We start from the raw sequence: 15,759 nt of genomic DNA on the forward strand, positions 1-15,759 counted from the left end.
TCTCCCTGTGTCTCTGCACCTGCCTCAGCTCAAGTGCCACCTTTCAAAGTCTACTCTGCTTTTTATTAAACAGGTAAGTTTGTCTTTTCTTTCAGAGTAACATGGATTCTGTTCAGTGTGATGCAGAAAGTCTGTGGAGTCTACAGTTATGTGGGGCAGTAGAAACATCTAGAGCGGCACAGCACTTTCTTTCACATTTAGCATGAGACTAGCGGCTACACCTGTTTCTGTGCAGATGTCGTTTTGCATACATGAGTATTAGAAGTTCATTCAGCTCAGAAATGTTTTGTGATTACAAATAAAGATCAGTGTTTTAATTATTAACAGTTTCCTGTCACATGTATGTACATTTATTTCCTTGCTGTAAAGAAATAATGATGAAATGAAAATTGTGGCTTTTCTGTATCTTTGTTGTCCTTACTTACAGCTTAGGTCACACGTAAAAGCTGAACCAGACTATGTTACTGAAAAATGCACAACAGAGACACACTTTGGGAAACAAGTTTTTCTTTATCCAGTGCACTATTACCTTCTGCTGCTGTTTTACATGCCAGCACATCATAGTTTAAGCACATAGTGCATAAATGGAATAAGTAAATGGTTTTGTAGTTTGGGGATTGGTACCACTGCCCCTGAATTATGATTTTTTTTTATGAGGACATCAGTTGATCTTTATTTAAAAAAGACAACTGCTTTCCTCAATGAACCTGAGCTAAGAAAAAATGCAATAATACAAACCAAATTCCCTTGTGCCAATCATAGAATTTCTAAATTTTAAAAGAAAGCACGCCCAGTGTTGTCTAAGACAGCTATCAACGTTAAATTGAAATTGAATAGTAATATTTTACCTGTTTATGCTGTGGATCATGAAATCAAAATGATTCAGTGCTTTTATAAGGTGTTTCGGGTGCACAAATGCAAAAATAGGTACTTTTATACTGTTGTTAGGTGGTTTCCAGGGATCTGGTGGCATATGTGACATAGATAAGAACATTCATGGAGCTAGGATCTACCTGTGCGCCAAGTTTTGTTGCTCTCTTTCTGATTTTGTGGGAGGAGTTGGCGGACAAAGAAACAAACTCGCAGACAGGTATACTTCAGGTATTAGAAGATTTGCCAATTCACAAAAGCACTAATTAAATGATCCCCTATGGCAAACACCAGGCCAAAGATAGAAACCTCCAGCAGAATTTGGCTCGAGCAGGCGCAGCCATCAGCCACGACCGATTGGTGGGTGAGGTTAAAGAAGAGAAAAGAGGAGCACAGAGAGAGAAGACATCATTTAATGACATGCTGTAAATGTGTGTGTGTGTGTAGACTATTTGTTCCCAAAGGTCTCCTCTTTTAGGGTTCCAGAGCCATTCTATTAAAACATCTTTCAAAAATCCTTGTAGTCAGTATGATGAGTGTAAAAGCACAGGAGGAGGTTTACTTATACTTCTTGCAATAAATAAGACAAGGCGCACTTTGTTAAAACATATCTGACAAATAACCTACCTGTGCATGTGTGTTTCTGTCTGTAGATGCTAGGATGGTGTCTCCTGCTATCGCTCTGGCCTTCCTTCCACTCCTGCTGACGCTGATTATCAGGTACCGTTACTTCTTTGTGCTGTTCTATCGGGCAGTCCTCATCAGGATGTGGAAGGACTGCGTTACTGGTCTGAGCCGAGAGGAGCGTGCCTTTCAGTACGTCCTCACTCATGCCACCCCCGGAGACCCTGACAGCATCCTGGACACCTTTGATGTCTGGTGCAGCAAGGTGGAGTTCATCAGCAACATTGGACCTAAAAAAGGTGCAGAGTTTGAACACAGCAAACGTAATCTTTGTTTGTTTTTTTTAAAAAGTAAAAAGCACCTTTAGGTGTGTATTTGCATGTATGGTTTCCTTGATTTTTAGGGAAGATCCTGGACCGGCTGCTGATGGAGCACAGCCCTCTGACAGTGCTGGAGCTGGGTGCCCACTGTGGATACAGCACTGTGCGGATTGCCCGTTCTCTGCCTCTGGGCGCCAGGCTCTACAGCATCGAGATGGACCAGAGGAATGCCGCTATCGCTGAGAAAGTCATCCGCCTGGCAGGGTTTGATGATGACACGGTGAGATAGAGAAGCATCTAAACAATTTAAAAAATGTTCTTTGTTCAGTACACTTCATGTGCCACAGGCTGTCTGAAGGACCAAAAACATTTGGGGCATTATTATCCTAATTTTATTAAACACTGTGAGTTTTATACTTTTGATAATCATGCTGTGCTTTCCTCAGGTGGAGCTCATTGTCAATCCATCTGATGAAGTGATCCCTCAGCTGCGCTCTGACTACAATTTGGAAAGACTGGATTTTGTCTTCATGGACCACTGGAAGAAATGCTACCTCCCTGACCTGCAAGTAATGAGAATAGATTATTAGAGAGGATATTTGTATATTATATATATGATATTTGACTTAAAAGTTTGCTCTTTCTTACTATTACCCATCCAGCTGCCTCACTCGCTGCCTCTGTGTGTTACAGATGCTCGAGGGCTCTGGTCTGCTGGGAAAAGGATCTATTATCCTGGCAGATAATGTGCTGTTTCCTGGTGCTCCAAAGTTCCTTAGATATATTCGCAAGAGTGGCCTGTATGAATGGAGGATCCACCGGGCCACGCTAGAGTATAGTAAGGGCATCAGGGATGGGATGGCTGAGCTGGTGTACCAGGGAATCAAGTAGATCATGACATCATGATAAGATTTCATATTGTTACTCAAACACACACTTCAGAAACAGAAATGTCCAAATTCTTAGGGAAAGTTGTGATGATTCTCTTCTGTATTACTTCATCTAAAGGGGTATCGTTTCAATTTCTAGTCTGTGTAATACAGCTCAACCTGTGAAGAAATACATTGCAAAATAACTTACTAGTGCATTCTGGGTAAAGAAGGAGCTTGACCTAGTGCCCTACCGATTTCAAAAGAGATCAGTTACTGCAACATTTACCCACAAAAACAAAAAAAGCTAAATTAAATCTTAAAACAAAAGGCTGACACTTTGTTTATATTTCTATATATAGAATCTCCAGTTTAGGTGTCTTATAAGCTCCAATCACCTTTTATTCTACTGGGACTTTGTTGTGACTTCTCAGCATCTCATGTCTTCTTTTTGTTTAAAGACTCAAATAAACAACTTTTTTAAGGCTTCTTTTTTTTCTAACTCCCAAATTTGAAAGACTCACACTCCAAAATTTAATGCAAATCTAAATGCAAATTAAACCTAAATTAAAATTACATTTTTATTAAAGTTTATGTTAATATTAATCGCCCGTCTTCCTTCAGATGATAACTGCCAGCATTAATTCTTAAAATCTTTCCTGCAGTTAAAGTCTAATTATATAAACCTTGGACATCCCACCACCAAAATTCTCAAAATTGTTATTGAACTACAAGTGACGCGTCACATTTTCTTATATTTTATTAATAAATTCAAATACACAAAAACAGAAACATGGTTCAGTTAAAATAATTTACAACTTCAGTAGAAGTAGGGAATGCCATGGTTAAATATTCTACAACATGACCATGACAGAACTCTGTGTCTCACATTTAAATATTTGTTAGCATCTTTTGCTTCCGACATAGTTCAAAATATAAAAAGTGTCTGAACAGAATACATGTCCTGGGGTTTTATGAATCCTCTGCTGAAGGTATTTCTGTAACATACAAAACACTGCTGGGAAACAGAACAGGACTATATGGTAAAGCAACTGGGTGACTCTTGCATAGTTCAATAAGTTATTTTGCTGACTTGACGTTATGGTTATGCTTAGTCTGCTGGTTACAGACGCTGCTCTGCATAACTGTAGATAGCAAAAGTTCAAGGTTTACATAATGGATCACTGGGCCTGCTGCTACCACTGCGTGAAGATTTTCCTGATACAAAAACAACACCTACTTAAGAGCACCACACACTTGGAGCCACTTTGATTATTTTCCACCATCACACACTGTCAATTGTAATTAAATTTAAGTTAGAAAAATGCACTGATTTCTCAAAGTATCTTATGGTGATTCTTCAGTATTATTCTTTCCATAATTTCACACATAAAAACATGTCAGAGACTGAAGAGCAGTAGTTGTATTTTAAGCATTGAGTGGAAACCCAGGGCCGGCCTGATGAAAACCAGTATCATCTTAAATCATCCACTGGTCTTGGTCTTGGTCTGGTCCTTCCATATCCACCTGACAGAAAGAAACCAAGCTAGATTAGAGGCATTTTTGGTAAAGGAAAGAAATGGAATTAAATTTAGATACATGTATTTTTACCAAGTCTTAACACTAAAACACCTCATGACCATTGGGTTTGTGACACTGTCGCCTGGAAAAAAAAATTATTCAAATCATAAAGAAAAGCACCTCATTGATCTCGCCATCATCAGGTGACTCATTGTAGTCGTTCATCTCATCCATGTCCTGCATGTCCTCTTCATCTTCTGAGTCTTCCTCGCTGTCTTCTTCATCTTCATCATCTTCTTCTTCCTCCTCTTCGTAGCCTGCCTGCACCCAGTAAATGCAGAGAGCATGAATGGAGGGGAACAAAGTATGTAGCCACTCTGTTTCACACTTTGTCTATTTTGTGTTTAAAATTCTTTTTCCGTTACCTCAAAAATTGGTTTTCCAATGGGCATCAGGTTGTTGTCTTTCTCAGCAATACTCTGCAGCTACGGTAGAGACAGTTTGCACATATTAAAGTGTATGAAGTCTCATAATAGGATGCATAGACTGATCATGCATGGCCAGAGATGTTGCAGCTGTGGAGCTTGACTGATCTGAGGTTTCAGAAAGGACAATACTGTCCAAGTTATGCTAAGTACTGAACAATCTTTCACACCGTACTGTGTATAGTATTGTATTGTATTGTTTTAACGTTGGAACATTTAATTTTGACTAAAAATTGCACTTTGAGTGCCTTAGTTTTACTCTTTTATATATATAGTGTTTACACTTTCTGTTTCTCTTATTTATATTTCAAGTTAGAATGATTTCCTCCTGGGATTAAGATTTATTTATAAGTTTATTTATTATTTTGATTCTGATAAAGGAAAAATAAAAAAGCCACAAGTAATTATAGCAGACTATATGACTTCTATATGACTTTTAGCCTTTCGCAAATACTCAAACTAATAAATTACAAACTAACATGCGCAAAATCAATATATAAACGCATCGTAAGTGAACTGCAAGCAACAAAATAGCATAAAGATGGAAAATACAAGTCTATAATTGCTCTGGGGAGCCTTTACCCAGGTCTGGTGTTGCTGCTCTTGCTGGTGCAGCTCGGTCTCATCCACACACGGTCGGTCCAGATTAAACCACAGAGACTCCGTTATCCGGGGCAGCAACGACGGAAACAGCGTGGACATTTCTGTCACACAACAGAAATAAATCCCACAAAACAGAAAGAAAACTGAAGCCGGAGTTTGCGTTAAGACAACAAACGACAGAGGAACAGCTAATACGTCATTAACGGTCGATTTAAAAGTCCTCCAGACTCACAGACTCTAAAATCTAACACTCCCCTGATATTGTGGATTGAAAATGATGTGATATAATCAAACAATAAAATAACATCGTGCTTAACCTTACCCGAAATCCACAGTCTGAGTCCCTGTCAGCAGCTCGACAAAAAATTCAAAACAAATTTTACCGGAAACTGCTGGTGTTCACCCATAAAGAGTCCTCTTTTCTCCAGCGGCTCTCCATAAAGGTTCCCTTTTCGGAGCGTGAGCCACATCTGTGGCACGAGAGGTTCTAAATAAAGTAGAAACACTAATGAGCTTTAACTAAAATGTGTTACAGCGATATTAACGATCCGTATATGCAATAAAACATGTTATTTGTCTTTATTTCATTTCATTTTATGACTATCCTGAAAATGGTGTTGACAAGCTGAAGGAGAACTGGGATGTCATCATCATCAACAACAGGTTGAACTGGAAGAACAACACAGAAGCTGAATATAAAAAGAGGATAAAGAGATCCCTTAGTCTAGTCAAGTGTTCTTGTCCTTTCTTTAAGTAGACTTCAGGAATAGTTCGCCAGGCTTCTTGAAAGACATTCAAAGCTCCTCTCGGCATGTTGGCTCCCTTTTGCATAGCCACCACCATGTTTTACAGATAGCTTTAGACACTCACTGCTTTACCTCTCCTGACCTCTTGTGTACAAATGCATAATGATTTAAACTAAGAATTTCAAATTTGAAATCATCACTCCATCAGACCTGTTTCCACTGGTTTTCAGTCCAGTGCTTGTGTAATTTGTCTTTTCTCCCTGTTGCTCTTCTTTAAGAATGGTTTCTCGACAGCCACCCTTCCACTAAGACCATTGAGCTTTGATGAACAGTAGATGGATCAACTGAACCATCTTTCATCGACTACATGTAGCCACAACATTTGTTTATCCCTTGAGTTAGGTGAATGATTGATATGCTTGATGAATTCATAGGTCAGTGGTAAGTGGCTTAACAAACAAAGAAAACTTTTTTCTTTAAACTGTAAGGAACCAGGACTGGATTGAAGATGAGTGAAAAAAAATAGTTTTCAAAACACATTGAAAGACCTTCGAAGAGGTTGGAGAACTATACCTCAAGATCACTTTATACTCTGATTTCTTGGAAGCAAAATATAAAGAAATGAGAGGTGAGTCATGACTTTTGCACAGTACTGTATCTGTCTGGAAGAGTAGCATCTGCCATAAATTATTATTATTATTATTATTAGTAGTAGTAGTAGTAGTAGTAGTAGTAAGGGCAGTATGTATTATGTCATTAGTGTATATCAGCTTTAAGCAACCCCTAACACAATCTCTCTTTCAAACTATAGGAAGCTGCTGAGATAACAGAATTTCTGTCGTAGTTCATGGCTGGTTTCTGTAAATGCTGCTGAAGTTGAACATTCTTATCAGTAAGTTTAAAACGTTAACCTCAAGCATAAGCACATTTATGCACATGCAAAGACATTACTCTCTTGAGGGTGCTTGTAATGTTTAATTTTTCTTTGTCATGATGACAGCACTAAAAAGATCTTACTTACCATCCTTTTGATCTTCTTATTGTCATTCCAGGTCACGCTGCCATGTCACGACAGCTTGTGTGTGTGTGTGTGTGTGTGTGTGTGTGTGTGTGTGTGTGTGTCTGTGTGTGTGTGTCTGTGTCTGTGTCTGTGTGGGGGGGTGGTGGTGAGCAGGTTAGACCTTGAGATAACACTGATATTCTTCATGGCCAGATGTTATAAAACTAGAAAATCACATGCTCACAGGAACTACAGACTGGTAACAAATTAGAGAAAAATCCAACATCAAGAGTGTTAAAGTAGCTTAAAGATAGCCTGGTACTGGTTCTACAGTTATCTGACCATATGCAATAACGCTCTTCTATAAGATAGTCCTGCATTTGGTGTTTATGATGGCGGTGGAGAGGACGGTCTTACATGGTGGTCCAAAATCTCCCATAGATGTTGATTGAGTGCATGTGACTGTGAAAGCCATAAAATATAACTGACTTCATTTTCATAATTATCAGAGCAGTTCAGTGACCTCTTGTACCTTGCAGATGCAGGCACAATCACCTGGAGAATACTAGTCCAATCAGGTCAGAAGTATTTCATCATAGGGTAATGGAGATAACTTAGAACATGGTAATTATAGTCATTTAAAGTGACCCACCACTCTGAAGGGGACCAGGGGACCCAGACCTGAAGTTCACAGCAAATCAGAGCTACTGGATACCCGTATCATTGGAGGTGGGGTGTCTTTGAATTTGTCACATGTCTACTCCTTACATCTTTCATCTTAAACACACACACACAGAGACACACACACACACACACGTGATATGGACTTTGGACTTTGAAAACTAATTAGTCAAAAGCACAGCAAGTTTTCACATTCATTCGCTCACACTTTGCCCACACAGTCCGACACACGCACACACACAAACACGCAGTCGGGCACAAATCAGTGTTTGGAAATTCTTGTTTGGTCTTGAGAAGTGTGTTAAAGGGGATCTGCAGATACTGCTTTGTAGGATCATCCCTTCAAAAAGGAGTCATCACCAAATCCAAAGGTAAAGGGAATTTGTTCATTATTACTTGGTCTCTAAATGAATTTTCACCACAGCTGCATCTACTTTTTGTTTCTAAACTATACGATAATACACAGCTACTTCTATTTACATGCATATGGATTACTTCGTCTATATATGATGATTAGAGCTTTACAAAATCGTTGGTGAGTTTATCTTTCATGTTTATAATGTTTGGGTTTTAAACGCAAAAAGGTGTAGAGGCACATTTGCTCTCTGACAGAGTTCACTTTATACTTTACATTGTGTCCTTTTGCATTTTTATACTGCATTCAGGAGCCACAATTTAATTGTTGTGGCATTGTGGGTAAACCTTTCTCATGTATTATGTTTAGTACTTAAAAGAATCCGAAAGTCAGATTAGCAGAGAGAAAAATCACATGTGGGACAAAGTAAGTAAAAAAGACTAAGTAAAGATTTATTTATATAGCACCTTTCTAGATAAAAGGTTCACAAAGTGCAGGTAAACGGATTCCGCAAAAAGAAGTGAACACAAAGCGCGGATCATGTCCACGTGCGTGCCGTCGGTGCTGAAAACCGACATCTGAAAGATTATGAAGCTGGAGGTTTCATTAATCTCTGGCCACAATTCACTGAACCAGCTGCAAAAGAAGATCAAAACTATGCTTCGCATTTGATAAACATCGTCATGAATTCCCTCTGACTTTTGCTGTTTTGCTTCCACCACGATAAAATCAAACTTCCTGCACAGCTATTTCTCTCTCTCAGCGCACTCAAGAGACCAGTTTACCATGAAATATCTCTGTTTTCTGCATTATTCGCCTGCTTATTACGCACCAGTCTACCGTTGTGTTCAGTGCTGTCGGCTGCTGTTTTTTGTTTGTTTGTTTTTTCAAAAATGACCTGCGACAAGAAAGCCTAATTTCTGTTGTTCAATGAAAAAAATGTAAACTTTTTAAAATTATCCCGAATTGCAAAATGCTCTCTAATAAAACCTCTGTAACTTTGCTCTGCTTTGTTCAGCATCAGGTAATGTTCATCTGCTGATTCATGGTTTTCTTCTGCTTTTTGCCTACTGCAGAATATTTTTAAAGGTTATCTGCTATAAAAAGCCAGGCCAAGAAAATCTCCTTCATGTTTTTCTGAGTTTTATCCTCACTTACCTTAACACAAAGGCATCTCCTGTGATGCTTACACCGATGGTAAAGTCTCACAAGTGTCAGCTTTGTTTTTATACATAGATATAAAAATGTGGATATGTACTGATAAATGATGAGAATTACAATATTTCTCCCTGAGTCAAAATTGAATCGAATCGGGACCGAATGCCATCCATCCATTCGCTTCCGCTTCTCCTTTTCAGGGTCGCGGGGAGGCTGGAGCTTATCCCAGCTCTCATAGGGCGAGAGGCGGGGTACACCCTGGACAGGTCGCCTGTCTGTCACAGGGCTAACACACAGAGACAGACAATCATTCACACTCACATTCACACCTATGGGCAATTTAGACTAATCAATTAACCTATCCCCACAAACTGCATGTCTTTAGACGGTGGGAGGAAGCTGGAGTACCCGGAGGGAACCCACGCAAACACGAGGAGAACATGCAAACGCCACACAGAAAGGCCCCGGCCTGATGGTGGAATTGAACTCAGGACCTTCTTGCTGTCTGGCAACAGTGCTGGCCACCGTGCTAAAATCAGTCTTCTTACAAAAAAAAGAAGAGAAAAAAAGAAAAGGACTGTCCGGATTACCATAAACTCTAAACTTTGGGACTAGTTCTGTTACTGAAAGAGATCTACACCAGGGCTGTTAAATACTGTAAATACTGTTAAAATATTCAATTAGTACCTATGACCAAACAATCCAGACACCTGCCTGCTGATGGTAGAAAGTTAACTAAGGTCAGCAAAATTCTGTTTGTCAGACTCGGGTTAGAGGTCACAGGGAGTTGGCTGCTATCCCATACTGTTTCCTTCTTCCCACTATTGGCCTCTTAATAAGCAATATTAAGATTTTTCCCACAACTTGCTGTTGATGCTTCCTTCCCCTACAGTCATGTGGTCCGTCTTGGCCTTGCTGCTTGCCCTCTCCAGTGGAGCCATGTCTCTGGACAAACTGAACATGTGTATGGATGCAAAACATCACAAAACAGAGCCTGGCCCTGAGGGACAACTGTACCAGCAGGTGATAATTGCAAACATGGCACTGTCACTAAGGTTTCCCTTCTTATCTTGATTTAAACCCCAAGGAGCTTGGTGGGAAAAAGCATTTTTTTTAGTTCTAAATCCATAAAGTGATTCTGGTTTCCTTTTTCCAGTGCTCTCCATGGCGAGATAATGCATGCTGCACAGCCAACACCTCTGCAGAAGCCCATGACGATGCTTCCTATCTCTACAACTTCAACTGGAATCACTGTGGTATTATGAGCAAGGAGTGCAAGAAACATTTCATCCAGGACACTTGTTTTTATGAGTGCTCACCACACTTGGGACCCTGGATACAACCAGTGAGTATTCTCATCCATGTGTGCATTTGAGTGTCTAATGTTTGTCTATATTTTTGTCACTAGATGGCAGCACGGGAAGTTGAAAGGACTGAAACGGTCTGTTGTTCAAACTGAAACAGAATTTTTATATATACGCAGTAGTTACAGCTATGACGGAAAGGGGCTTATTTAGTTCATTACTGATTATACTAACCAGCCAATGGTGTGCATGTGTGTAGGTGGATCAGAGCTGGCGTAAGGAGCGCATCTTAGATGTGCCTTTGTGTAAGGAGGACTGTGAAACCTGGTGGGAAGACTGCAAGAACGATTACACCTGCAAAACTAACTGGCACAAGGGCTGGGACTGGAGCTCAGGTGGGGCCCATACTTGGAAAACACAAAGCAGACATGCATGTTTGTGCTTGCATTACTCTTATAAACCACAGCAAGCATATTTAGAGTTCTGCAAAAGCATTTTCACACAGAGTTTGTTTTTTTTGTTGTTGTTTTTGGTTTTACATTTACATCTATGCAGAAACAACACTATTAAAATTAATCAAATGTCTTCAATTCTGTCACAGGTATCAACAAATGCCCTGAAGGCAGCAAGTGCAGTAAGTGGACTGATGTTTTCCCCACACCCAAATCCATGTGTGAAGAAATCTGGTCCAACTCTTATATCTATACCACGTACACCAAAACCTCTGAGAAATGCATGCAGCTCTGGTTCACCGGCACAAACCCCAACAAGAAGGTTGCTGAGTACTACCTCAACAATGGGCAGCAACAGCAAAGCTCTGCTCTGCCAACACTGCTCTTCCTGGCTGTCACATCTCTCTCTGTAATGATTCATTAAAATTAATGTTTCTCAGCATTGCTGTATCACCTTAAATTAAAACGGATTTCTTACACCTTTCTGTCTGTCCCTGAGCCACTTCGTATACAGTAAGACCCCTTTGGCTGGCATTCTAGTAAAAAATAGCAACTAGAAAATGTCAGGTATTGATGATGCAAAAAATATTCTGATAACAAAAGTTACCTGATTGGAAATATACTGGGTAATTAGTTAAAACAGCAGCATAATCACCATCAGAAATCCAAATCAGTTAATAATCCTCAATACATAAAACTTGTTTCATCTACTCTCATTACTGTGGGGAGCAGCTGGCAGTTCTCCTTTTTCGTCTTCCTCTTGAGGATAAAAAGAGAAAACCGACATAAAGCACACAAGATTATAATTTCATCAGCCAACACAGCAATTTTGTGTCCAGACAAGTACTGTACAATCAAAGATCTGCGTGGACAGAGGAAATAAAACAAAAATAAACTCGTGCTCCTGGAGAAGCCATGAAGAGACACATGCCAAATTCTGTATTACTGCACAGCTCTGGAATGATATTTCTCTTAAGTGCAGTCTATGGATCAGCTTAATAACCCCTTCACAACCTCAATGACCAGGAGGGAAACTGTAAAACTGACCCTGGATCTGCAGTGTGGGAAAATGTTTCTCTGTGCTGGGCCCCAGTGATCGCACCATCACATGATCAGTCCGGGGCCAGCCAGTGGTTAGTGGGCTCTGCTGCTCGGTAATTACGGGGTTCCAGTCCACTGAGTGTGTGTGTTTGTGACAGAGAGAGAAAAAGAGTGAGAGCCTAACTCCCTCCATGTGTACACGTGTTTGATGTGTGCCTGTCAATGCCACATGTGAATGTGCTCCATCAGGTCTCTGATTAAGGCTTTTGATTGTAACCACAGATCCCTTTGGAGGCTTAAGGATTAAACTGAGATACATATTTTATGTACCCTGTACTTAATCAAGACTTCATATAAGTACTTGAAAAAGCTGTAACTCATATGAAACCACTGTAAATGTTTTCAAAATGCAGACATCAGATATGATAAACTGTTGCTGTGTTTTTCATACTGATAACAACACCCTTCCTCGTGATACCACTGTTAATTTAGCATATCGAGTTTAGTCTGTGTATCTCACCCTAGTCTTTCCTGTTTCTTCTGACAGCATAAACAACACCCACAGAACTTCTGTATAAAAGAGTTTGAATTACAGAAGACGGGTTGCCAAATTTTTGCCAAATTTTGTTGGTTATTTATAGTAAACAAGGTACACTCAGTGCCCGCTCAATCACAACTACTTTAAAGAAACATTGCTGAGAGATTTTGGTACATATTGCCATGACATCATCATGCAGATGCTGCAGATTTGTGCCACCACATCCCACATCCTAAAAGTACTTTATTGGATTTAGTGGTGACAGTGGAGGGACTCTGAGCACAGTGAACTCTTTGTCATGTTATACAAATCAGTTTGAGATGACTTGAGTTTTGTGACATGGAGCATTGTCCTGCTGGAAGCAGTCATCAGAAGATGGGTACACCGTGGTCATAAAGGGACATGGCATTGTCAGCAACATAAGTCAGGTAGGGTGTGGTGTTTAAATTGTGCTCAGTTGGTACTAAGGATGCCAAAGTGTGCCAAGGAATTATCCCCCACACCATTAAGCTGTCACCAGCACCCTGAACCTTTGATGTGAGGCAGGAGGGCTGGTCAGGCCAATAGTTATACGGGGACTCAAAAGATTATTGACCACTCGGAGGAAATCTGTAACTGAGGGGTACCACTGAGGGGACCCTGGGGAGTCTGCCCATTGTTTTTTTCCCAGGAGAGGTGGACATTGATTGATGGGGGCGAACAGGTATATGGGGAAATGAGGTGAGGGCTCCAAAACAGCTTTACAGTAGAAGGTGACCAGCTGAAAGGAAACAGTTTCGTTCTGCAGGTGAGAAAACCACTTCTTCAGCCAGAATCAGACTTTTATTTATCCCTGAGAAAATTATGTATACATATGTAGCCAGGAGGAACTGGAAATGTGGCGAAAGAACATTAACACACTGAGAGGGTAAGTTAACAAAGTTGTTGCAAAACAGCCTGATGGGGAGGCTGTCAATCTGGTGGAGGCTGGGAGCAGAAACAGCTACTTTTAAACAGAGTGACTGATGAGACTGATAAACACCAAACAACCCAGTGTTGGACCATGACAGATGGATCCATGCTTTAATGCTATTTACACCAAATTCTGATCCATCCCATGATCGGAATGTTTTTCCAAATATCTTTTCTCCAATTTTGGTGACCCTGTGCAAAGCCTCAGATGCAGCCTCAGTTTCTGGTTCTTAACAGACAGGAGTGACACCCGGCATGTTCTTTGGCTACTGCAGCAGATCCGTGTCAAGGTCCGATGTGTAACGAATGGTTATTTGGTTATTGTTTTTCCTTCAGCTCAAAACAGTGTGGCCATTCTCCTTTGACCTCTGACATTCACTCAGAGAACTGCCGCTGACTGGATATTTCTTATTTTACAGACCGTGATTTGTAAATCCTAGATATATTTATGTGGGGAAAACAGTTTCTGAAATATTCAGATTAGCTGGCACTAAAAATCATGCCACATTCAAAGTCATTTAAATCACCTTGCTTCCTCGTTCTGATGTTCAGCTTGAACTCCACTTGATCATGCCTACATGCCTAAACACACTGAGCTTCTGTCACATGATGGGCTTATTAGATCATTTTGTTCACAAGAAGTTGAACAGGTGTACATAAAGTGACTGCAGGTGAGTATAAAGACAGTATAAAGACAATTGGTCCAGCAAGTAAGAATTTAAAAAGCCATTCTTGAAATATCAATGGACTTTTTGCATTTCATCATGTTAAAAATAATACCAATTGCAACATTCCCCTGACACCAGCAACCATTAGCTACTCTAAGCAACTAAACTGGGCTAATTAATGCTTACAAAGCAGCAGAGTTACAGTCAGTGGAAGACAAAATGTTTTACAGATAATAAAGGAGACACATTTCTCTAAATGTCAGCGAATTCTGCATGTGAATATCAAAGAGTAAACATAGAAACTGAAACTAAAAGTGTGGCATCAATGCATCACAATAACAAATGACGCTAACATTGTGGAGTACTAAAAAATAGCCTATAATTTGGCCTCCACATCAGGCTCAAAATCTCAAGAATCAAGTGTCTATGAAGTTGTCTTCCTTGTGTTGCCCAGCAATGGGCATTACTGGTGTGCTGTTAGAGTGGTTATAGTTTTGACTGCTGTAACAACTGCAGCAGACAATTATGGTTAGCCGAAAGAGACATGAATGAGTTATTTACGCTACGTTTTGCTGACAGTGTAGTTTTAAACTCATGAGACATCTTGCAATATGCTTTTATGATCTCCGCATGCAGACACATTGTTAAGCCACATACTTTTACAGTTTCACATTCATCTCACACACACAGTGTGATGCCATAACCAGAAATAGCACTGGGATGGCTGCTGTCCCTGTGGCTATTAATACTCAGCTTTTCTGAGGTCATTGACAACACACGTCGACTGCCCAGCTTTCACTCTCTCTCTCTCTCTTGCTTTATGTCTATATTCTTGCTTTTTCTATAACACCCTTCAAGAGTCAGACTTGATTCTGGGCAGGGGAAAAAGGCTAAATCAGTGTAATGAGCAAAGATTTCAAAATGCTGGGTTACTTGCATCCTGTGGTTTGTGAGACTGGCCCTTAGGTGGGCAGTTACACCTTGTGGGAGTGTATGTGAATGTGTGTGGTCTGGAAAAGAAAAGGATTGCATAACTGGATTGAAGCTTGGGCTGAGAAATGACTGCAGCTGGGCCTCCTCAGTGGCTGTAGGTCACACTGATATTCAAAGAGGAAAGCCCTGTGGCATTAGTCAAGGCTTTGACTATGTAGGCTACGTGACCGGGACACAAGAGTAGGAGTGTGTCTTTCAGTTACTGGAAACTTTTTATTCATTTGGATGAAAAACTAAAACTCGTCACTTTGGAAAAAAACAACTAAACCACATTTTAAATGTTAGTAATCTCACAGGAAAAACTCATCCAAGTACAACTGATACAACCAATGCCTACAAAGCACTTTAAGATTGCAGATTGTTAAGGTGCAGATTATTTGAGCCATAATATACTGTATTAATGCATTATATACTATGTATTGCTGTGCATAACACTAATATCTGCATAAAGCTATGTAGAGGAGTAAAGCCAAATATTTCTTTTGAAGTGGAGAGAGGGGTAAAGAAGCTTAAAATGAATTTACCTTGTGCTCACTTATTCTCTATCTTCTTTCCTCCTTTCTCTTTCTGTTTATCCATC

At 40.0% G+C, this 15,759-nt stretch overlaps 3 protein-coding genes across 3 annotated transcripts; 2 read left to right on the forward strand and 1 right to left on the reverse strand.

Annotated features, from left to right (window-relative positions):
- Positions 1-108: 108 nt before the first annotated feature.
- On the forward strand, positions 109-3,027 carry tomt (transmembrane O-methyltransferase). The gene is made up of 4 exons (XM_003449319.4): positions 109-1,793; positions 1,898-2,094; positions 2,261-2,383; positions 2,508-3,027. The coding sequence occupies exons 1-4, from the start codon at positions 1,532-1,534 to the stop codon at positions 2,703-2,705; spliced, it is 780 nt and encodes a 259-aa protein (XP_003449367.1). The 5' UTR covers positions 109-1,531; the 3' UTR covers positions 2,706-3,027.
- Positions 3,028-3,428: 401 nt separating this feature from the next.
- Positions 3,429-5,751, reverse strand: anapc15 (anaphase promoting complex subunit 15). Its single transcript, XM_003449256.5, has 5 exons — positions 5,615-5,751; positions 5,272-5,393; positions 4,630-4,689; positions 4,385-4,525; positions 3,429-4,210 (listed from the first exon to the last, which is right to left on the reverse strand). The coding sequence occupies exons 2-5, from the start codon at positions 5,389-5,391 to the stop codon at positions 4,163-4,165; spliced, it is 369 nt and encodes a 122-aa protein (XP_003449304.1). The 5' UTR covers positions 5,392-5,393; positions 5,615-5,751; the 3' UTR covers positions 3,429-4,162.
- Positions 5,752-5,883: 132 nt separating this feature from the next.
- On the forward strand, positions 5,884-11,473 carry folr (folate receptor). Its single transcript, XM_003449255.5, has 5 exons — positions 5,884-8,090; positions 10,125-10,255; positions 10,389-10,577; positions 10,796-10,931; positions 11,138-11,473. The coding sequence occupies exons 2-5, from the start codon at positions 10,127-10,129 to the stop codon at positions 11,410-11,412; spliced, it is 729 nt and encodes a 242-aa protein (XP_003449303.1). The 5' UTR covers positions 5,884-8,090; positions 10,125-10,126; the 3' UTR covers positions 11,413-11,473.
- The last annotated feature ends 4,286 nt before the right edge of the window (positions 11,474-15,759 follow it).

The sequence above is a fragment of the Oreochromis niloticus genome, linkage group LG14 (assembly GCF_001858045.2).
Source record: "Oreochromis niloticus isolate F11D_XX linkage group LG14, O_niloticus_UMD_NMBU, whole genome shotgun sequence".
NCBI lineage: Eukaryota > Metazoa > Chordata > Actinopteri > Cichliformes > Cichlidae > Oreochromis > Oreochromis niloticus.

Coding starts and splice junctions, on each gene's coding strand:
- folr (XM_003449255.5), top strand. CDS start 10,127: ATGTGGTCCGTCTTGGCCTTGCTGCTTGCCCTCTCCAGTGGAGCCATG. Junction 10,578..10,795: donor TGGGACCCTGGATACAACCA/GTGAGTATTCTC, acceptor GCATGTGTGTAG/GTGGATCAGAGCTGGCGTAA. Junction 10,932..11,137: donor GGGCTGGGACTGGAGCTCAG/GTGGGGCCCATA, acceptor ATTCTGTCACAG/GTATCAACAAATGCCCTGAA.
- anapc15 (XM_003449256.5), bottom strand. CDS start 5,391: ATGTCCACGCTGTTTCCGTCGTTGCTGCCCCGGATAACGGAGTCTCTG. Junction 4,526..4,629: donor TTGGAAAACCAATTTTTGAG/GTAACGGAAAAA, acceptor TACTGGGTGCAG/GCAGGCTACGAAGAGGAGGA. Junction 4,211..4,384: donor ATGATGGCGAGATCAATGAG/GTGCTTTTCTTT, acceptor TCTTTCTGTCAG/GTGGATATGGAAGGACCAGA.
- tomt (XM_003449319.4), top strand. CDS start 1,532: ATGGTGTCTCCTGCTATCGCTCTGGCCTTCCTTCCACTCCTGCTGACG. Junction 2,095..2,260: donor CAGGGTTTGATGATGACACG/GTGAGATAGAGA, acceptor TGCTTTCCTCAG/GTGGAGCTCATTGTCAATCC. Junction 2,384..2,507: donor GCTACCTCCCTGACCTGCAA/GTAATGAGAATA, acceptor TGTGTGTTACAG/ATGCTCGAGGGCTCTGGTCT.